The sequence below is a fragment of the Nerophis ophidion genome, linkage group LG21, assembly GCF_033978795.1.
Source record: "Nerophis ophidion isolate RoL-2023_Sa linkage group LG21, RoL_Noph_v1.0, whole genome shotgun sequence".
Classification (NCBI taxonomy): domain Eukaryota; kingdom Metazoa; phylum Chordata; class Actinopteri; order Syngnathiformes; family Syngnathidae; genus Nerophis; species Nerophis ophidion.
In genome coordinates, this window is record NC_084631.1 from 27,044,979 (window position 1) to 27,069,618 (window position 24,640).

A 24,640-nucleotide genomic window follows, 5' to 3' on the forward strand; every position below is an offset into this window, starting at 1 on the left:
AAAGTCTTGCAGCCGCATTTTGTACCAACTGTAATCTTTTAATGCTAGACATGGGGAGACCCGAAAATAATACGTTACAGTAATCGAGGCGAGACGTAACAAACGCATGGATAATGATCTCAGCGTCGTTAGTGGTCAAAATGGAGCGAATTTTGGCGATATTACGGAGATGAAAGAAGGCCGTTTTAGTAACGCTTTTAATGTGTGACTCAAAGGAGAGAGTTGGGTCGAAGATAATACCCAGATTCTTTACCGAGTCGCCTTGTTTAATTGTTTGGTTGTCAAATGTTAAAGTTGTATTATTAAATAGAGGTCGGTGTCAAGCAGGACCGATAATCAGCATTTCCATTTTTTTGGCGTTGAGTTGCAAAAAGTTAGCGGACATCCATTGTTTGATTTCATTAAGACACGCCTCCAGCTGACTACAATCCGGCGTGTTGGTCAGCTTTAGGGGCATGTAGAGTTGGGTGTCATCAACGTAACAGTGAAAGCTAACACCGTATTTGCGTATGATGTTACCTAGCGGCAGCATGTAGATGCTGAAGAGTGCAGGGCCAACATAAAAACTAAATGTTCTGTACCAAATAAAATGTAAACTTAAATATGCAAAAAAAAAAAAAAAAAAATGCCTTCAAAATAAAACAAATAAATTAAGAGCCAGAGATGCCAACATAAAAACTAAATGTTCTGTAGCCTAAGTTTAAAAATATAACAAAGAAAATATCAACTTAAATGTGCAAACAAAAAGAAAATAAATAGGCTACCTTAAATAAAACAAAACAAATATTAAACCAAGCGCCAGAAATGCCAACATTAAAACAAAAATTTCTGTAGAGGGTTCAGTGAGTCACAGAATGCGCCAGTTCATGGTCGCGGCGTAGCTCAACTGAACTGAAAAACGAACCAATCAGTTCATGAAGTGATTCGGTTCAGTACGTTCACTGAAAAGATTTGTTCGTTCGAACGAATTGTTCGCGAACGACACAACTCTAATTGACAGGGGCTTCAAGAGAATTGGTGCCCTGAAATTCAAGGGTCTCCCGGGAAAATTGGGGACGTTGGCAAGTATGACGCTGTCAAGCGCCATTCATATTAAACTCGCGGGCCGCACCAACATTAAATTGTCATATCAAAGCGCGGGCCGCATAATAACGTCAATTGGCCCGCGGGCCGCATGTTTGAGACCCCTGTTCTGAACAATTCTTAGAGCATTGTATGTGTCTGTATTGCGAATAATTTGTACTGTAATATAAATGTTTAAAATATGGAAAATTCTGTACTGTGCAATCTTACAGTACAAGTGTCAATCAATCAATCAATTTATGTATTCTTTTGTATCGTGACCTGTTGAATGATTGCTGTATTAACCTGCCTTAGGACAACGGATAAACATTAGCTACTGTGTTAACTCCGGCATATTTACATTTTTGTGCTATGTTGATGAATATGCATTGTTCTACTTCAAATAAATCAATAAACACATCCGCACCATAACACAACATAAACACAACAGAACAAATACCCAGAACCCCTTGCAGCACTAACTCTTCCGGGACGCTACAATATACACTCCTATTTTTATATGTTTTTTTTTTTTATGTTCTATTTTTTTTTTCTAGTCCGTCGCTATCAATATCCTCAAACACGAATCTTTCATCCTCGCTCAAATTAATGGGGAAATTGTCGTTTTCTCGGTCCGAATAGCACTTTTTGTTGGAGCCCTCACACTTGTGACGTCATCGTCTGCGACTTCCGGTAGAGGCAGGTCTTTTGTCTTAGCGCCGAAAGTTGCAAACTTTATCGTGGATGTTCTTTACTAAATCCTTTCAGCAAAAATATGGCAATATCGCGAAATGATCAAGTATTACACATAGAATGGACCTGCTATCCCTGTTTAAATAAGAAAATCTCATTTCAGTTGGCCTTTAAAGAGACACATCGAGACCACACACCCCAATCACGTCAATAAGCTACTTGATTTCTTTCAAAGTAAACGGGCTGAGTAGTTATTTTATTTATTGTTGAACTTGATGCTAGTTATACCACAGCTGCACAGTTATTGTATTTATCATTGAACTTGATGTTATTTTATGTTATTGAGTTTGAATGTATACAACTTCAATGTAACGTGATGTTCAATAAATTTGAAAATGTTAAGCTTGGCATATGCGTTCTGTTGGGGCGATGGGGGCAGGTGGGGCTTGAAAACTCCCCCTTGTCCAAAGTGGGGGATGACAAAAAAAGCTTGAGAACCACTGGGCTGAGACGACGTGAACGACACCGGAAGTGCGCAGAGGGGAACTCTCTCGCTTCACCGAGCTGGTTCGTCTTGGCTCGTTTTTTACTCGGCTACCGTGTGTGAGTTGGGGGGATGGGGCCGCGTTGAGGATGAGCGACTTCAAGCATTCACCACATTTACGCATTTCTCCGATCGAAATCCCTTCTTATGTACAGATAACTATTTTTGGACCACGCATGAGTTTCGACTTTCATTTGAAAACATAAAGTGGGGTGCTTTTAGGGCCACGACACTGCTTTTTAAAGTCGACAAAATGTACTCCACTGCTGGAGGTAAGTGGCACAAGCTAACACAGGCTAAGTGATGCAGCTAGCAAAGATGTCCACAGGAGTTACACTCTTCTCTTTTTTTAATCTTACTAAACCTTGTTTTGAAGTTTCAGTTTGAAGCTGGTTTTATCGAGCTGCTTCTCACAACCCTTCCAATTTGTTGTTTTGTTCAGCATTAACTGGGTAGCAAGCTTAGCTAACTTAGCCTGCTGTTAGCCAAGTTAGCACACCTCGTTCATCCAAACTTGAGTGTATGTTCATAGCTTCCAAATGCTAATGGCTTGAGTTATTCCGTTTGTTAATACATGTGTAATAATAGTCTTCATCATATTATTTATATCGACATTATACCTCCCTTGAGTTGGATATATAGTCAGCGCCTGGTCATGCTATTTAATCTTATCACCCATTAGTGCTCTGCATTGAAAGCGATGTTCTATCAACAGTTTTGTTTTGAAATGTAATCCAGTTTAGATGTCATTTGTTTCACATACACAGAGTATATCTTGCTTTAGGGTTATCTGCAGAAAGGGTGGCTCCTCGTTTACAAGATTAGCAACTTGTTTCAACCCTTCTGGCTGCATGTTGATAACACATTTGGAGCGTTGTGCACTTATATTTATGTGTAGAAGCTTTTGGCGAACAAATACACATTGAAGTAAAACCAGGAATATGCTGCGGTTTTAGTTGCTTATTGTTAATGTTGTCCCTATACCAATATTCTGGTAACAGTACTGAAAACTAAATCCAATAGTTTTCAAAATGACCACAAAAAATTTAATTATTGACTTCATTTCAATACAGTAGACAAGGGGCAGTGCGATATGGCCTTTTTTTTAAAGGTCTACTGAAACGAGATTTTCCTATTTAAACGGGGATAGCAGGTCCATTCTATGTGTAATACTTGATCATTTTGCGATATTGCCATATTTTTGCTGAAAGGATTTAGTAGAGAACATCCACGATAAAGTTTGCAACTTTAGGTGCTAAGAGAAATGCCCTGCCTCTACCGGAAGTCGCAGATGATGATGTCACAAGTGTGGGGGCTCCTCACATATTCACATTGTTTTTAATGGGAGCCTCCAACAAAAGGTGCTATTTGGGCCGAGAAAACGACAATTTCCCCATTAATTTGAGCGAGGATGAAAGATTCGTGTTTAAGGATATTGTTAGCGACGGACTAGAAACAATTTTTTTTTTAAAGTTAAAAAAAAAAACGCAATTGCATTGGGACGGATTCTGAGGTTTTTAGAGACATTTACTAGGATAATTCTGGGAAATCCCTTATCTTTCTATTGTGTTGCTAGTGTTTTAGTGGGTTAAATAGTACCTGATAGTCGTACGTGTTTGTCCACGGGTGTCTTGACGCGCAGTGTCTCAGGGGAGTCGACGGCAGCTGTACAGACGGCACAAGCTCAGCTGATATCCGGTAAGAGGCGACTTTTTAACCACAATTTTCTCATCGAAACCTGCTGGTTGACATTCGGTAGGATCCATGTTCGCTTGACCGCGCTCTGATCCATAGTGAAGTTTCACCTACAGGAATTTTAAAGAAGGAATCACCGTGTGTTTGTGTGGCTGAAGGCTAAAGCTCCCAACTCCATCTTTCTACTGTGACTTCTCCAATATTAATTGAACAAATTGAAAAAGATTCAGCTACACAGATCTCCAAAATACTGTGTAATTATGCCGTTAAAGCAGACGACATTTAGCTGTGTGTGTGCGCAGCGCTCATACTTCCTAAAAACCTGTGACGTCTTGCGTACACGTCATCATTACACGACGTTTCCAAGACAAAACTCCCGGGAAATTTAAAATTGTAATTTAGTAAACTAAAAAGGCTGTATTGGCATGTGTTGCAATGTTAATATTTTATCATTGATATATAAACTATCAGACTGAGTGGTGGGTAGTAGTGGGTTTCAGTAGGCCTTTAATATCTCAATATTTTTAGGCCATATCGTGATACACGATATATATCTCGATATTTTGTCTTAGCCTTGAATTAACAGTTGATGCAAATAATAACAACAGTATGAAGATTAGATTATATGTGTCTACATCAAAACATTATTCTTCATACTGCATTAATAATGTATGCTCATTTTAAACTTTCATGCAGAGAGGGAAATCACAACTAAGTCAATTTAACCAAAACCGTATTTATTAAACAGTTATTAAGCAGTGGCACAAACATTCATGTCATTTCAACCAGAAAGTGCAAGATTGTCAGAGACATTTTAAAACAAGCTATTAGTGCACTTGGTGCATGATATCACTAAGACGACATATCAAAACAACACAAAATTAAAGTGCACTTTTTGTACAGAACGCCACTACAGTAGTTTAAAACAAATAAACTGCACTTTTGTGCTGGAGCTGGGCAATATGGCCTTTTTTTCATATGTCAGTATGTTTACGCCGTATCGCGATACACGATATATATCTCGATATTTTGTCTTAGCCTTGAATTAACAGTTGATGCATATAATATAAACAGTATGATGATTATATGTGTCTACATTAAAAGATTATTCTTCATACAGGCATTAATAATGTATGCTCATTTTAAACTTTCATGCAGAGAGGGAAATCACAACTAAGTCAATTTAACCAAAACTGTAATTATTAAACAGTTATTAAGCAGTGGCACAAACATTCATGTAATTTCAACCAGAAAGTGCAAGATTTTCAGAGACATTTTAAAACAAGCTATTAGTGCACTTTGGTGCATTATATCACTAAGACGACATATCAAAACAACACAAAATTAAAGTGTACTCTTTGTACAGAACGCCACTACAGTAGTTTAAAACAAATAAACTGCACTTTTGTGCTAGGGATGGGCGATATGGCCTTTTTTTAATATCTCAATATGTTTACGCCATAATGCGATACACGATATATATCTCAATATTTTGCATTAGCCTTGAATTAACACTTTATGCATGTAATCACACCAGTATAATGATTCTATGTGTCTACATTAAAACATTATTGTTCGTACTGCATTAATAAATGCTCATTTGAAACTTTCATGCAGAGGGAAATCACAACTAAGTCAATTTAACCAAAACTGTATTTATTATACAGTTTTTAAGCAGTGGCACAAACATTCATGTCATTTCAACCAGAAAGTGCAAGAATCTCAAAGACATTTTAAAACAAGCTGTTAGTGCACTTGGTGCATGATATCACTAAGACGACATATCAAAACAACACAAAATTAAAGTGCACTTTTTGTACAGAACGCCACTACAGTAGTTTAAAACAAATAAACTGCACTTTTGTGCTAGAGCTGGGCAATATGGCCTTTTTTTCATATGTCAATATGTTTACGCCATATCGCGATGCACGATATATATCTTGATATTTTGTCTTAGCCTTGAATTAACAGTTAATGCATATAATATAAACAGTATGATGATTATATGTGTCTACATTAAAAGATTATTCTTCATACAGGCATTAATAATGTATGCTCATTTTAAACTTTCATGCAGAGAGGGAAATCACAACTAAGTCAATTTAACCAAAACTGTAATTATTAAACAGTTATTAAGCAGTGGCACAAACATTCATGTAATTTCAACCAGAAAGTGCAAGATTTTCAGAGACATTTTAAAACAAGCTATTAGTGCACTTTGGTGCATGATCTCACTAAGACGACATATCAAAACAACACAAAATTAAAGTGTACTTTTTGTACAGAACGCCACTACAGTAGTTTAAAACAAATAAACTGCACTTTTGTGCTAGGACTGGGCGATATGGCCTTTTTTTAATATCTCAATATGTTTACGCCATATCGCGTTACACGATATATATCTCGATATTTTGCCTTAGCCTTGAATTAACACTTGATGCATATAATCACACCAGTATGATGATTCTATGTGTCTACATTAAAACATTCTGGTTCGTACTGCATTAATAAATGCTCAATTTAAACTTTCATGCAGAGAGGGAAATCACAACTAAGTCAAATAACCAAAAATGTATTTATTAAAAAGTTATTAAGCAGTGGCACAAACATTCATTTAATTTCAAAACAGAAAGTACAAGATTGTTAGAGACATTTTAAACACGCTGTTAGTGCACTTTGGTGCATGATATCACTAAGACGACATATCAAAACAACACAAAATTAAAGTGCACTTTTTGTACAGAATGCCACTACAGTAGTTTAAAACAAATAAATTGCACTTTTGTGCTAGGGCTGGGCGATATGGCTTTTTTTTTAACATCTCAATATGTTTACGCCATAATGCGATACACGATATATATCTCGATATTTTGCCTTAGCCTTGAATTAACACTTTATGCATATAATCACACCAGTATGATGATTCTATGTGTCTACATTAAAACATTCCTGTTCGTACTGCATTAATAAATGCTCATTTTAAACTTTAATGCAGAGAGGGAAATCACACCTAAGTCAAATAACCAAAAATGTATTTATTAAACAGTTATTAAGCAGTGGCACAAACATTCATGTCATTTCAAAACAGAAAGTGCAAGATTGTCACAGACATTTTGAAACAAGTTATTAGTGCACTTTTGAGCATGATGTCACAAAGATGACGTATCAAAATATCACTAAATTAAAGTGCACTTTTTGTACAGAACGCCGCTAAAGTAGTTTAAAACAAATAAACTGCACTTTTGTGCATGATGTCACACAAGATATTTCAATGAGTGTCAAATAAAAATGAGCTGCATAATAGGAAATCAAATAGTGTCCGTCCTTCGCTATGTGGTAGGTTACTGCAAACAGTATCTCCTTTTGTTGTTGACTAGTTTTTTCATACGGTGTTGATCTGGAAATGTTTGCCTCTGCATTTTGATGGTGTGGGCTTGTAGCACCGAACTGAGAATTTGATATGCGGACTAAGCACTCTTCATTCTCTAGTGGGTGACTTTTCAAATGATGCTACATATTAGCAGTAATGCTACTTTTTGTAGTAACGCTTTTGCCCCACACTCGACAAATTACGGTTGTCTGTTCGACATATTCCCACTTGAAGCCAAACCACCGCCAGACGATGGAACCCCTGCTGTTTTTCTTGAGAATTAATTATTCCTCCATTTGCTACCAGATTTGCACCTTCTTTCTGTCTTATGACCACTCGCTCCACAGCTAACGTTACACATGTTGCTACCTCTCTGCTCCGTGAGGGCGTATACGTATGTGATGTATGTAAGAAGGTGCGCTTGCTGTCTGTGAGAAGGAGACAACAAAGAGTGAAAAAAGCCTGTAGTGTTAAGCCAGCAGCTAAAAACAACTGCGTGAGAACGTATACTCGAATATCACGATATAGTCATTTTCTATATGACTTCACGGGTTGTGGAGCTCCTCACATCTGAACAATGTTTACAATCATGGCACCAGCAGCGAGAGCGATTCGGACCGAGGATGCGAAGATTTCCCCACTAATTTGAGCGAGGATGAGGAAAGGGAGAGTGAAGGACTAGAAAAAAAAAAGACGAGGGCACTGGGAGTGATTCAGATGTTATTAGACACATTTACTAGGATATTTCTGGAAAATCCCTTATCTGCTTAGTGTGTTACTAGTGTTTTAGTGATATTATATGGTCGTACCTGTACAACCTGAAGGTCGGCCCCGCACCTTTCTTCAGCACCAGTCGACGGGTGGTGGCGATGCCCATTGCTGCCCTTCGCAAGGGACCCTCTTCGAAATATGATCTTTCGAAATGATCGCTGCATAATACACTGTACTTTGTGTGTGTGGTTCAATCCAACCGTGTTCGCTTGACCGCTCTGTTCCATAGTAAAGCTTGACTGTCATTTTCCGGGAATGTAAACAATGAAACACCAGCTGTGTTTGTGTTGCTAAGCCGGGCCGCAATACACCGCTTCCCACCTACAGCTTTCTTCTTTGACGTCTCCATTGTCCATTGAACAAATTTCAATAGATTCAGCAACACAGATGTCCAGAATACTGTGTAATTTCGCGATGAAAACAGACGAGCTAATAGCTGGGAACGATGCTGGAACAAAATGTCCTCGACAATCCATGACGTCACGCGCACGCGTCATCATACCGAGACGTTTCAGACGGATATTTCGGCCTGAAATATATAATTACAATTTAGTAAACTAACCCGGATTTGACATGTGTTGCAATGTTAAGATTTCATCATTGATATATAAACTATCAGACTGCGTGGTCGGTAGTAGTGGGTTTCAGTAGGCTTTTAACCCCTTCACAATAATAGCGTGGTGTGGCACGTCTAGTATGACTACGCTAACAAAATCAAGGTTTCAAAAAAGTACTTTACACAAGCATAATGCAATTAAAACACTTATTGATACATTTATACAATTTGTATGCTTTGACCTTAAAATACTGGTCAAAATTTTCCAAAGATGTATTACACCAATAAATGTGAGGATTTTGGCATTCAATCAACAAACATCTTGTTTAATTGTATTTGACACAAAAAAACACTCATTATGGTGTTAAAATGGGTGTAAAAGGTAAACATGGAATTAAAAAAAGTGAGAAAACTGAATTGAGTTTGTCATATTGCTATTGTTATTTTAATTTATTGCTGGTACTATTACTATGATTTTACTTGTTTATTTGTTGCTAATTTAAATACGTAGTTTTCAAAAATAAGTTTTATTTAAAGTTGAGCTTTGGCGGTGCAATAAATAATCATGTTTTTAAATGAAAGACTAATCTTGTTAATTGTGATTTCAATATCAATCAAAATAATCATTATTAATATTTTCGCCACAATTACAGTCAGTAAACCAACGGGTTACAACAGTTCCTAATGTATGCAATAATATATTGTGTTAGAAACCATGAATTGATTAACGTGGACCCCGACTTAAACAAGTTGAAAAACTTATTCGGGTGTTACCATTTAGTGGTCAATTGTACGGAATATGTACTGTACTGTGCAATCTACTAATAAAAGTATCAATCAATCAATCAATCAAAAAAGTATTATTATCTACTTCTACTTGTTCATTCACTGTTTATCTGCTTATTTTGTGTTTTAACATGTCCTAACTACACTTCTGTTCAAATGTAATAATCACTTATTCTTCTCTTGTTTGATACTTTCCATAAGTTTTGGATGATACAACAAGTTTGGGTATTGATTCAATACCAAGAACTTACAGGATCATACATTGGTCATTAAATTCTCCTCTGTCCAGGGATTTATTTTTTTGTGATGATAAAAAATATTTATGAGAACATTGTAGTATCGACTATTTACAGCTCTTGTACTTGTTATCGTTAAAGTGTATATTTTTATAGATCCACCCATCGGTTAGCTTTTACTATTTTAAGCTGTTCCTCGTCCTGCAGTGACGATGCTTGTAAGAGCCGTAGTTAATTTGTTGCTACGGGGGTAAGGACTAGTGATTTAGAAGTAGCTAAAACACTGCAGAGGGACGTTAGCCACCGGTTAGTTATGTTTTAAAGCACCGCTTTCATAGCGGCGCTCCAGTGTTTATAGCTTCACCTGTATTGTTAGTTTTTAAGCCATTTCTATCTCCGCTTTGTGTGTGTGTGTGTGTGTGTGTGTGTGTGTGTGTGTGTGTGTGTGTGTGTGTGTGTGTGTGTGTGAGTGTGTGTGTGTGTGTGTGTGTGTGTGTTGACTAACATGCTCCTTGGCTCAGATTACCAGCAATGTCACCTCAGCTCGCCATCATGTCCATGAATGAAATGTACTGTTGTTTATCGAAGGCAGGATAGTATCTTTTTTTTTTATTAATTCGTACCGGTATACTGTACAACGACCGGTCCGTGACGCATTTGCTAACGGGCCGCAGAGAAACATTAAGTAATTTATAAACGACTGCATTTTCTCCGAATTGACTTTGGTCTGTCCATCTAAACACACCAATAAGCTTGTTTATAGATGGACAATGCAACTGCTCATAGGAAGTTGCCCTTTCTTATATTTGCTATAACTTTGTAACATGATACAATGCACATTAATGGACATATAAAACATAAATGTGACAGATTGTAGCCAACGGCTGATTTCCATCTGCATCTCATTGCAAAGAAACAAGCCCAGGGCTGCCACTAATTCAGCATTCTAGGGAGTTGTATTTTGCATTGTAGTGGATTGACCAAAGCTTAAACAGCAAACAAAGTGGTTTTAGTACAAACGTTTTATATATTCATAATCAAAAGTACAAAATTGGATTGGATTGACCATGCAAACAGATAACGTCCTCCGGAGAGACGTGGATGATCAAAATCAAGCAAAATCATATCATAATATTGGTCTAATGGCCTTTTTATGTTTCCCTCATGTGTCAAGATCCATTTGTTTTGGACTTGTTTGCTCTGAAACATCCTTGAATCCCTTAGTGATAATATACAATCAAAACATTTTGTAGAATGGTTAGCCCGACCACAAGTTCAACTTTCACCGACATATGCACTTCCAGTGATTCAGAGGCTTTTAGACAGACTTTCTTTTTGGACTAAAACAGACACAAAATATGGTATAAATGTCAGAAATTCCACTACATACCCCCTTTCCAGGGTTCTACAACCCTGGACCATACCGATTTCTGACCTAGGCCACTTACTTAAAACCTCTACCACAGATAGAGATACGGGGCGAAAATTCCTCAATGACCCTCACTGAGCGATCACTGTTATCAGCCTGCAGTAAAACCATCTCACAGAACACAATTAGAGGCCTCCCCTTTGATTTAGTAAAATGGAATAACAGAATACTTTGATCATGAACATAAGTGAACAGAATTAGATGAATATATATATATATATATATATATATATATATATATATATATATATATATATATATATATATATATATATATATGCTCATTCAGATGTATTTCACATTAATGATCAATCAAACAAAATCTGTTTAAAAATGAATATAAACTTATGACTGTAAGCTCTTGCAGAATTCTTTCTCCAGCATTTGCAATGGATGTAGTTACCAATATGATTGATTACCAATTGATTTTGAACGAAAACTGAATTTCGTATGAGTCCATGCTCGATTAGTGCTCGTGTAGATTCCTCGGTGGTGCCTCAGTCTGGTGGTCTGCCGACACCTCGTTGGGCTTTTGGCTGCCCCAGTGGAGAAGGAGATCCACTCAAACAGTCTGGCTCTGTCTCTCTTTGGGGCGTGTGGCTCTGTCCATTGGGCAGACTGTGCATTGGCATGTGCGCTCTGGCCACGATGGGGAAGGCTGAGGGGGAGTTGGAGTTGTTGGTACTCAAATCCAGGTCCTCGGCTTGCTTCAAGGCCTCCTCGCCGTTTGGTACTCCCAACAACTCCTTCCACAGCTGCTGGAGGTTTGATGGACACATTGTGGCTGGCAACCTTAGTCGTTCTCGTCATCGCTGGCAAGGTGTTTTCTCTTCTCTTAGGTTCCTCCCAGTCAGGTCCTCGGGAAAAGGTCTTGGATCCGACTTTGACCCTGACCCTCTCGGTGGGAGGAAGGGAATCTGGAGTGGCGGGCTGTCATCCTCAAATCTGCACAGAGGAACTGACACATAAATTCTGCATCTTTTTATTTTATAATTACCTTTTTGGTCTCATGCTGATTCCTCCTTCCGAGGGTGCTGCTGGTCCTGGAAGGGCCAATCTGTATGTATCTTACAGGGTGAAAAATTCAAAAGCACACACAGTTGTATTCAGGGACATTCGAATGATCATTAACGCTAATGGCAACTTGTCAATCAAATTCAATTTGGTCTGTGCACAGATTTTAGCCAATTTGTTTTGATGTTGTGGTTCATCCTTTTCAACATTACCTTGGGACTGAGGATGAACCTTTTTTCTAGTCCGAGAGCCTTTTCGACCAGGGCTTAATGAGATTTTATTTTTAAATGGTTGCCGTTGTTTAACCTAATCTTTTTGGGGAAACCATGTCGGGGTATTAGATCATTTACAAAACATTTAATTACTGAATGGGCATCCTCTGAGGTTTGGGTTGTTTCCGCCAACCACTGTAATTAATTGAATAAAAACCTCGACTTGCTCAAACTTGACACAGTCCAAACTTACCTCCTCCCCCCTCTGTCCCTGCAAAAGGGACAGTGTTAGTTGTAGCAGCAATAGTAGTAGTAGTGGTAGTACTAGTAGTGGTAGTAGTAGTAGACGTAGTAGTAGTAGCACTTTCAGAAACATCCAAGAAAAAGAAAAGGCAGCTGATAGTCAAGCGCAGCAAAAGCAGAGGCGGAGGACAGGTCATGTTTGAGGTCAATGTTTGCTTTTGCAATAGTAATTTGATATTTAAAGGCCTACTGAAATTAGATTTTCTTATTTAAACGGGAATAGCAGGTCCATTCTATGTGTCATACTTGATCATTTCGCGATATTGCCATATTTTTGCTGAAAGGATTTAGTAGAGAAAATCGACGATAAAGTTCGCCACTTTTGGTACTTCCTGAAAAAGCCTAGCCTTTACCGGAAGTCGCAGACGATGACGTCGCAAGTGTGGGGCTCCTCACATATTCACATTGATTTTAATGGGAGCCTCCAACAAAAACAGTTATTCGGACCGAGAAAACGACAATTTCCCCATTAATTTGAGCGAGGATGAAAGATTCGTGTTTGAGGATATTAAGAGCGACAGACTAGAAAAAAAAAAGGAAAAAAAAATGCGATAGCATTGGGATGTATTCCGATGTTTTTTAAACACATTTAGTAGGATAATTCTGGGAAATCCCTTATCTTTCTATTGTGTTGCTAGTGTTTTAGTGAGTTTGACATTACCTGATAATCGGAGGTGTACGTTCCACGGGTGTCTTGACGCGCAGTGTCTCACGGGTGTCGATGGCAGCTGTACGGACGACACAAGCTCAGCTGATATCCGATAAGTGGCGACTTTTTAACCACAATTTTCTCACCGAAACCTGCTGGTTGACATGTAGTCGGGATCCATGTCTGCTTGACCACGCTTTGATAAAGTTTCAGCTCCGGGAATTTTAAACAAGGCATCACCGTGTGTTTGTGTGGCTAAAGGCTAAAGCTTCCCAAGTCCATCTTTCTACTGTGACTCCTCCAATATTAATTGAACAAATTGCAAAAGACTCAGCAACACAGATCTTCGAAATAATGTGTAATCATGCCGTTAAAGCAGACGACTTTTATCTGTATGTGTGCGTAGCGCTCATACTTCCTAAAAACGCGTGACGTCCTGCGTACACGTCATCATTACACAACGTTTCTAAGACAAAACTCCCGGAAAATTTAAAATTGTAATTTAGTAAACAACAAAAGCCGTATTGGCATGTGTTGCAATGTTAATATTTCATCATTGATGTATAAACTATTAGACTGCGTGGTGGGTAGTAGTGGGTTTCAGTAGGCCTTTAACAACACATAGGGAATTATTCTGGCCTCAATAATTCACTAAGTAGTTTATTTAGTTTAGTCTTTATAGGATAGGACAATGCACAAAAACATTGTTCGAAAACAGATATGTTCTGTACCAGATTATATCTAAATAGCTACTTTCCATCTGCCATCACTGGCTACTTAAATTAAAGGAATACAAAAATCATGCAATAAAATTATGACACTAATTAATCATAATTAATAATGTATATATATTAATAATAATTAATAATTAATCCATAAATAATCACAATATAACATGTAATCAAATTAAGAAAGTCATAAAATGCCCTTTCATTGACACATACTTAATATCCAATCCAACCACACCTTATTTACATCATCACACAAAGACAATACATGCTCTTGTTCACATCTGTCATCATTTGTAAAAACTACCATAATTTTAACAAGACACACCTCACAATTTACAACAAAAATGCTCTCATGGATAATATAATACACATTAAGTTGATATGTCAAACATAATGTCCACCTTAGTGACCGTGTGAGCAGTTTTGATTGCTCCAAAGCCACTTTTTAACTTAAATTATTCCATTCCTTTTGATATAACAGGGAAAAGGCTAATTAGTCTGTACTTGTTGATGTCTTGTTTATTTCCCGCTTTATGGATTGGGATGATAGTAACAGCTTTCAACGTGGTATGGAAAGTGTTTTCTGTTATTGATTTAATTATCAATGTTGTTATAGGAGCAGTAGGACTATCTTTATAAGTTTTTAGGAAGAAAGTGTCCAGACTGTACATATCTCGATATCGTGAGTTTGATAATGCAGGAAGGATTTTGTTTACCTTTGTTTCATTTGTTAATTCTAAACTTAGTCCATCCTGAATAAATGGCAATTCTTTGCACTGATTTTGAGGGATTTTTTATTTAGGGTTTGTACAAACTGGATGAAATGTTTATTAAAATGATCACTTATGCCCAGACTGTCTGTGATATTACCGCCATTGATAATAATTCTAAGTGGAAGTCAGCCCTAGACTTCCGCATAAGCATTGTAACTTTGTCCCTCAAAACTTTTTTTTTTTTTTTTAAATCATACGATCCGTGTTTAGACTTGTTTTAATTGCTCTTTTGAGAGCTGAGTCCCAATTTTTCATTAGAATCAAAATTGTTTCATTAATCTGAGGTATTTTTATTTGAGTACTTATCTTTCTGGGTTTTGTTTTAGTGTATTTAAAGATGATCTCTTTGATTTTTGTATCCAATGTAATTCTAGTAGGGCTGCTTATCATTTGTGTCATGTAGAAGCCGTTTATTATATCCTTAAGTTTTTTTCTACGCGACTTATTTAACCAGTCCAGATTAATGTCCCCCATAATGTTCAATTATTTCATACTGTGCTGTTTGAGGATGTCTAAAAATGAATTGAGAAAAATGTCTTTAACTGTGGGTGGTCAGTATACTACAATTTCCTTGAAGTACATTTCTGAGGAAAATGTGATTTTAATTCCAACATACTCAAGACGATCTACTGGGAGGGTAATTTGTTCACTTTGTTCACTAATTTGCTCCTCCCCCCTTTGTCACTTGATTTATTTTTTCTGTAATCTTGTACCCCGGAACATTAATTAGAACAAAAGGTGTTGTAGGTTTTACCCATGTCTCCGATAGACAAAGGTACCCCAGATTAGAGTCTGACAGTAACTACTGGATTTGTTTGTTACTGAATACTTTCTATCAGACTTCAGCCTCTAACCGACTTTGTGTATGTAATAAGCAACTATAATTATTTCATATGCTTGAATGTGTTATTTTAGCTCAGCGGTTGTGTAGCTACTAGCTCTTCGTAGCCTACAGCAGGAGTGTCCAAATTGCAGCCCAAAGCTATGTTTTTAACGGACATCCGAAACAATTGAAAATGTGGTATTTGGGTATCGGTTCAATCAGCGGCAGCTACGCCTTGTTTTATCATTGGACCTAAGTCTTTGGTTTCGTAGGCGGGACAGAGAGCAAGGGAACAATGTGGGACAGCTTTTGTGTCCATCTTATACCATGTTAGTTATTGCAAAGATATGTCAACTTGAGCAGCCACACCTTGAGTTCCAACATATATATATGTAAAAAGGAGTCAAAGGCCTCCCGGTATGAGTCGACTAACTGGTGATCATAACATATGGCAGGTCGGGTGGTCGTACACACGGAGACAGCTCAGCCAGCCAGGGTTTTCACTGATAGAACAGTTGCAGCAGGAGTTGGGGCACTCAGCGGGTGTCAGCCATTTCGGTGGTATGAGCTCATGCTCATGGAGAAGCCTTGGTAGTGGTGTCGCAGCTTGGTGGTTGTACCGTCAGGTAACACCAGGAAGGTCCCTTCTGTGCGATATTGAATGTCAGGGTACAGTTTGTAAAGCAGGTCATTACCAAGCAGGCACGGTGTGTGCAGGTCGACCACGAAGGGGTGCTTCAGTGTGTGTCAAGCAATTTGAACCAGAAGTGGCCCGGTAACAGGTAAACATTCTTATGACCTCAGCGAAGCCTTTGACCTTCAAAAGGGAAGCACACAGTTTCTTTGGTACCTCTGCATCCAGAGATGAGTTGGTGGCACCAGTGTCAATCACAAACTGATAACATTGTCCGTTGACACTTATGTTCAGCATGGGCCCTGTTTGTATCCCCTGCTGGGCGTCCTTTGCCACGCCTTCGTGTTTGTCCGGCGGCATGACGGGACCTCTCCCGCTCGGAAATGTTGAGACAGTCCTGAACCCAGTGACCAGGTTGGTCACAGGCGAAACAGTTTCCACCCCGGACTGACCTTGAAGCACCGTGCTGTCCACCACCCGAGTCCACCTGTCTGGTCCCACATCTGTTGAGGATTCTCTTCTCCACCTGCTGGAGCTCAAAAGGAAGGTCACCCACTGCTGAATATACTTTAGTTGATTTTTGACCTCTCAGTTCTTTTGACATTTTTGTTTCAGAATTTGTAAATTAAGGAGTTGTTTCCTTGTTACTCTATCCAGCATTGTCGTTGTCCTTTTGCTTAGTGCAATTCTGCATATCACATTTAAAATCACAGCATTAATTGTCCCATTAAATGTTAAATCAACTAAAGATTATAAGTTAATGAGACTATCATTTGTGCCTATCAGTTAGTTGGTTGTGCACTCTGACTTAACTGTCGTGCGTGATATTCTACAAAACAAAAGCATACATTTATTCTCATCCCTCCAGATTCCATTCCTTCATTATTTTGATAGCGCAGGCCACACACACACACACACACAGGTCGTGTGCTAAGTGATAAGCCAAACAACACTTTTCTCCTTTAAAACACTTTACATATAAATCTAGGCTTTTATTTGTAATTATCATTCAACACTATTCAAAGCAAACAATTGTAAAGGTTATAATTATTCGCATCATACTATCAAAAGTCTATAGCTAACTGAAAGCTGTTGAGATTTGGTGTGCCTCCTTATTCATCCTATCTTAGCTCACCACCCAGATGTATGGTGTAATGCAATGTCTAAATAAAAATAAAATACTCCAACCTAAAATTGTTGGACTACACCTTAAAGTTAAACGACTTAAAACTTACTTTTATTATATTCATTTTCAAACTCACCTCCACCACAGCAGACATTTTCCTCACAATCCTATCTCAATACCTCAACAATTGTAAAACTATGGCATAAGAGGTGGTTCACAACAGTGGTTAATAGTTATTTAAGTAATAGTTCTTAATGTCTGGAAATTATTAAGACTAAACCGCAGCCAAGAACAGTAACTTGTGAGGTTCCACAAGCATTGTTATTTGGACCTAAGTTATTTATACCTAATTTAAATGATATTTGTTCAGTATCTAATAAATTAAAATGTATTACATTTGCAGATGATACAAATGTATATTATTCAGGAGAAGACTTGAAACCGCATATTGAATATATAAAGGAAAAATATCCAAATCCATTGCTATTCTGTATAAGGTAAGACACATGCTGAATAAGAAATGTCTGCATATGTTATATTATTCTTTTATTTTTCCATATTTAACATATTGTTTTTGGGAAAATGTTTTATGAACAAATATAGACCCAATACTTAAACTTAAAAACAAATCATTAGAATAATACACAAAGCGTTTTACTATGAACATACTAATCCATTATTTATAAGTTCTAATATGCTAAAATGGTCAGATATTATGTCTCGAGTAAAGAACAACAGCCCTTCCAGCTTGTATTCTTAGCTTATTTACATTAAGAGGAGAAAACTATATTTTACGGGGGATATTGATTTCGAAATAGGTAAAGTAAGATCAACTATAAAGTACAAATGTATTTCAGTTTTAGGAGTTAACAACCAACCAAACGAACAAACAAACTTGCAGCGAACCACCATCAACTGTATACGCTGACACATGAATACCATTTACCAATACCTTCACTTGTCACTTTCTTATGTTTTCTTCAACTTGCTTTTTCCTTTCCAAACCACATCCTGTATCCATCCTTTCCTTACACTTCACACAATGTTTCTATTTCTATTTTCCTCTAGTAGAAACCATTCACGTAAGGTTATAACCATCCTTTTTCCAATCCATTCTCTTCACCTTCCCTTCAAACCGCTCCTGCACTCTCTCTCTCACAATAAAAACTTGCATGTAATACATCCATTTTTCTATTTATCTCTTTAAAAACACATCAATCCAAAATAAATCAGTCTTATAAAATACAACAGGGTCAACAACAATCCAAACACAGAGATCTATAGAGCCAGAAAATAAGCATAAGAAATATTAAAAAACAAGCTAATTGGTACACTACGAACATCTAAAAGGGAATACTACAGTCAATTATTAAACAAGAACAGCAACAACATGAAAGCAACATGGAGCATCCTAAACAGCATCATTAAAAATGGTGCTCAGAAAGATTACCCCCAGTACTTTCTAGATGGACATGCACAAAATGACAATATGGACCAAATAGTTGAACATTTTAATGATTACTTTGTTAATATCTGAAAAAATCTGGAGCAAAGAATTCCAAATGCAGATGTGGGTCAATTTCATTACTTCCACAATTCTCCAAAACCATGGAAAAACTATTCAATAGCCGATTAGATAAATTTATCAAGAAAAGGGGGACGCTCGTGGAGAACCAATTTGGATTCAGAGCAAATATCTCAACATCAATAGCGTTAATCAAAATAATGGAGGAAATTACCAATGCAATAGACCAGTGGTTCTCATATGGGGGTACTTGAAGGCATGCCAAGGGGTACGTGAGATTTTTTTTTTTTAATATTCTAAAAATAGCAACAATTCATAAATCCTTTATAAATATAGTTATTGAATAATACTTCAACAAAATGTGAATGTAAGTTCATAAACTGTGAAAAGAAATGCAACAATACAATCTTCAGTGTTGACAGCTAGATTTTTTGTGGACATGTTCCATAAATATTGATGTTAAAGATTTCCCTTTTTGTGAAGAAATGTACAGAATTAAGTTAATGAATCCAGATGGATATCTATTACAATCCCCAAAGAGGGCACTTTAAGTTGATGAGTACTTCTATGGGTAGAAATATGTATTTATAATTGAATCACTTGTTTATTTTTCAACAAGTTTTTAGTTATTTTTAGGTTTTTTTCCAAATATTTCAAGAAAGACCACTACAAACGAGCAATATTTTGCACTGTTATACAATTTATTAAGTCAGAAACTGATGACATAGTGCAGTATTTTACTTCTTTATCTCTTTTTTGGTTACCAAAAATGCTTTGCTCTGATTAGGGGGTACTTGAATTAAAAAAATATTCACAGGGGGTACATCACTGAAAAAAGGTTGAGAAACACTGCAATAGACGGTAAAGAATGTGCGGCTACATTGTTCATGGATTCAATAAAAGCATTTGACACAATTAATCATGATATTTTGATACAAAAACTAGAACGATATGGCATCAGAGGTTTGGTCCTGAACTGGGTAAGACGCTATTTACCAACAGGAAGTAATATGTGAAGATGGGTAAAAACATGTCAACACGGCTAGATATATCTTGTGGTGTACCCCAGGGGTCAATACTGGGACCAAGACTGCTTAATCTTTATACAAACGACATTTGTAAAATTACAAAGGACCCGAAGTCAGTTCTATTTGCAGATGACACAACCTCTCTCTGTTCTGGAGAGAACACACAGAAGATAATACAAACAATAACGGAAAAAATTAACAAACCAACAGACTATCTTTGAATCTCAGTAAACTAAAATAATGCTATTTGGTAACAGTAGAAAAGAGCACCAGGCACGAACACAAATAGACGGAGTAGATATTGGAAGGGTAAAAGAAACCACACTTTTAAGAGTATTAATAGATGACAAAATGAACTGGAAATCTCATATACAAAACATACAACATAAGGTGGACAAAAAATACTTCAACAATGAATAAAGCAGAATACGTCCTGGGCCAAAAACCACTTCACATTCTCCACTGGTCGCTAGCGCCACCACATCCGAGCCATTGTACAGAAACATGGAGAAACAACTACAAATGTGCGCTACATTCGCAAACCATGTTACAAAAAAGATCAATCAGGATAATACACAATGTTTGATATAGAGAACATACAAACCCTTTATCTGTTGAGCCAAAAATATTAAAGTTCAGTGACGTGGCAAAACTGCAAACAGTTAAAACGATGCACAAAGCAAACCACAACCTGCTCCCAAAGAATGCACAACAACTCCTCTCAACTAAAGAGGAGAAACACAACCCCAAAGGAAAATCTAATCCAAAACATTTGTATGCACGCACAACACCCAAAAGCTTTAGCATGTCAGTATGTGGAATTAAATTATGGAATGAATTAAGTAAAGTTAAACGTTGTACTAATATAATACACTTTAAGAGGCCGTTCAAATTAATAGTGCTTACAAAGTACAAAGAAGAAAGATTATTAGAAATACTTTGAACCCTATTGAAAATAAGATATTCTTCATCTCAGTATGTTAATAATGACTGAATTAATTAATTATATATTACAAAACTTCTGTATTACTCATTCACGGATGTGATTCTACTATAATACAATAAAAAAGGTCAGTGAATGAATGTATATATTTGTAAACGCTCTGACCTGGGAAAGGTGTAGGATTAAATAAGCTTTGCTTCTTCTTACTCCTTTTTAGACATAATGTAATGTGAAATGATATGAAATTATCTGATGTATTATGTTGTAATTATGTTCATGACCAACCCTGTGACTCAGACTTCATGATTCACACAGGTGTGACTATAAACGTCGACTATATTTTGATTAAACCCTATTACACAGATAAAGGTTAAAAATATTTTAAAATATACATTTGAATTTTCTTTTATTGTAATTATTCTTAAAATAATTAAAATGTCAATATATTTAAATAATCAACTTACCTTTATCAAATTTAAATTCAAGTTTTAACTTTATTTAATGTCCTTGCTATATAAATATTTATTCAAAACTACCGACATTTATTTATGTATATTCACCAATATACACACAAGCACAAACTACCAGTACACTCTACAGACTGGGAACAGCTGTTCAAACACACTTAGTAATGCCAAGCTAAATGCTAACCTGGCCTTACTAGGCCTCAGTAAGCTAATTTTTGCTAACCTACCTCAATGCTAAACTAATCCTATGCTAACCTAATTTATGATAAACTATGCTATTCTATGCTAACAGTGACACACCTCACCCAGCCCACGTCTAACGTGCAGCACGTCACACAGCCTCGTCACACGCCTTTTTTTCCAAGACACATCTCTTATCTCAAATGTCTCCTAAGAGGCTCCTCTCGTATTTCATTCACACCATGTGTTATTTCATACTTTAAACTTGTGTACAACAAAAGTATATTCCGGAAGGAATGGAGGGTAATGGTTAAACAGCTATGTCTTATCTCTCACAACACCTCTTTTTATTACTGCGTCACACGCGCACAACAAAACATTTTAACAAAGAGAGAGAGCCTTTTTCTGTAGTCCGAATCTCAGACCCTTCTTACAAAACTACAATATCGCATAGTCCCAATCACACCCACACAGTTAACCGGGAGGAATCGCCAACACAGTTAAAAACAACCTCAACAGTCAACTACTTTTCTCACACAGAAGCACAGCTGTGCTATATCAGACCTTAATAATAATAAACCACATTTATCGTTCACTCTTTGCTGGACGAAATGGCTCGGAAGAGGGAAGTCTGGGCTTCTCTGTTTAGGCTGCTGCCCCCGCGACCCAACCTCCGATAAGCGGAAAATGATAAATGGATGGATGGATCATTAACTCATATGCTTTCTGAACATAAACTTTGTCTATCTTCTCATAAACACACACATTTTGGACAATTTCCCAACTTTTACAGATTAGCAGGGATGTGAGAAAAGCGTGATCTGCTCGCAACGCCAAAGAGGGGGGGGGGGGTGTTACACACACACCTTTCATTCGAGGGAAATAAAACAGAAGGGCCAAGAGAGGGAAATAAAACAGATCAGACCAGTAGGTGCATACACAATTGTTATTAAAGGGGAACATTATCACAATTTCAAAAGGGTTAAAAACAAAAAAAATCAGTTCCCAGCGGCTTGTTGTATTTTTTTAATTTTTTTTCAAAATTTTACCGGTCCCGGAATATCCCTAAAAAAAGCTTTAAAGTGCCTTATTTTCGCTCTCTCGAAGCCACTGTTCATTTTCCTGTGACGTCACACAGTGCTGCCAATGTAAACAAACAATGGCGAATAGCACTCCAAGATATAGCGACATTAGCTCGGATTCAGACTCTGATTTCAGTGGCTTAATCGATTCAACAGATTAAGCATGTTTTGAAACGAATGGTTGGAATATGAAAGTATTGAAGAAGAAACTGAAGCTATTGAGCGAATAGCTATTGACGCTATTCATAGCCATAGCATGGCCGAATAGCTGCATTAGCATCGCCGGTAAAATGTGCAAAGCAAACGGTCAGGACTTTCGCATCTTGTGACACTGGGGCAACTTAAATCCTTCGATTGGTAAATGTTTTTTTCGCATTAAATGTGGGTGGAAGGAAACGTAATATAGTTGCAAATGTATCTGCTGGTTATCCATACATCTCTGTGCCATGTCTGCTTTAGCACCACCGGTAAATAGCATGTTAGCATCGATTAGCGTAGCATGTTAGCATCGATTAGATGGCAGTCACGCCGCAACCAAATATGTCTGATTAGCACATAAGTCAACAACATCAACAAAACTCACCTTTGTGATTTCGTCCACTTTATCGTTGCAAATGCATCTGCAGGTTATCCATACATCTCTGTGTCATGTCTGTCATCGCCGGTAAAATGTGGAGACACTCCAGCACATTCAATGGGGGTCTGGTGGCAGATTACTTGCCACTTTCGCATCTTCGGGCCAGTGGTGCAACTTGAATCCCTCCCTGTTAGTGTTGTTACACCATCCGACAACACACCGACGAGGCATGATGTCTCCAAGGTTACAAAAAAATAGTCTAAAAAACGGAAACTTACAGGGCTGAGACCTGGTGTTTGTAATGTGTTGAAAATGTAAATGGCGGCTGTATTACCTCGGTGACGTCACGTTCTGACATCATCGCCAAAAGAGCCATAGACAGAAAGGCGTTTAATTCGCCAAAATTCACCCATTTAGAGTTTGGAAATCGGTTCAAAAAATATATGGTCTTTTTTCTGCACCATCAAGGTATATATTGACGCTTACATAGGTCTGGTGATAATGTTCCCCTTTAAACTACGCATATATATATAAATGTACCAACAAAAACTGAATCACTCTACATCCAACACACTTCTCAACATTCACCAATATACACACAAATTAACAAAATGCAACCCACCCCATGTCCGGACCTACTCAGTGGCCTAGTGGTTAGAGTGTCCGCCCTGAGATCGGTAGGTCGTGAGTTCAAACCACTGCTTGGCACTCAGCATTAAGGGGTTAGAATTGGGGGTTAAATCACCAAAAAATTATTCCCGGGCGCGGCACCGCTGCTGCCCACTGGTCCCCTCACGTCCCAGGGGCTGATCAAGGGTGATGGGTCAAATGCAGAGAATAATTTCGCCACATCTAGTATGTCTGCGATGAGGTGGCGACTTGTCCAGGGTGTACCCTGCCTTCTGCCTGATTGTAGCTGAGATAGGCGCCAGCGCCCCCCGCGACCCCGAAAGGGAATAAGCGGTAGAAAATGGATGGATGGATGGCACATCTAGTATGTGTGTGACAATCATTGGTACTTTAACTTTAATATAAACAATTATGCACACGTGCTTTTTGTGGAACGGCCGTCTCAGAACACCAACAACACAGGTCCCTTCCTACTCATAAAACGGCGATTAACCTGTTCAGCAGAGCAGACCCTGCGTTACCTCCCTGACCACCCTCCCTGACCACAACGGCACACAGCCTAAAGCTCCATAGAGTTACTGGTCATCACCCGCCGACTCTACAGTCACGTGTATGGTCAGTACCAAACAGTTTCACCAAGTTTCACCAAAGCTCTACCCTATGGAGCCCAATCTCCATCTGTCTAACTGCAGCTCACTAATCAGATTGTTGTGACAAACATCATCTCAGTCTCCCGTCTATCGGAGTCACTGAAAAGGTCACTAAAAATGAGGCTTTTTTACCGCTGCAGCTCCACAAAGA

At 37.7% G+C, this 24,640-nt stretch overlaps 1 protein-coding gene across 1 annotated transcript in view; it reads left to right on the forward strand.

Moving 5' to 3' along the window:
• The first annotated feature begins 2,353 nt into the window (after positions 1-2,353).
• Positions 2,354-24,640, forward strand: part of ago2 (argonaute RISC catalytic component 2) — a 50,559-nt gene continuing 28,272 nt past the window's right edge. The window contains exon 1 of the mRNA XM_061882398.1: positions 2,354-2,571. Coding sequence (XP_061738382.1) covers positions 2,553-2,571 — 19 coding nt within the window. The 5' untranslated portion in view covers positions 2,354-2,552. The remainder of the gene's footprint in view (positions 2,572-24,640) is intronic.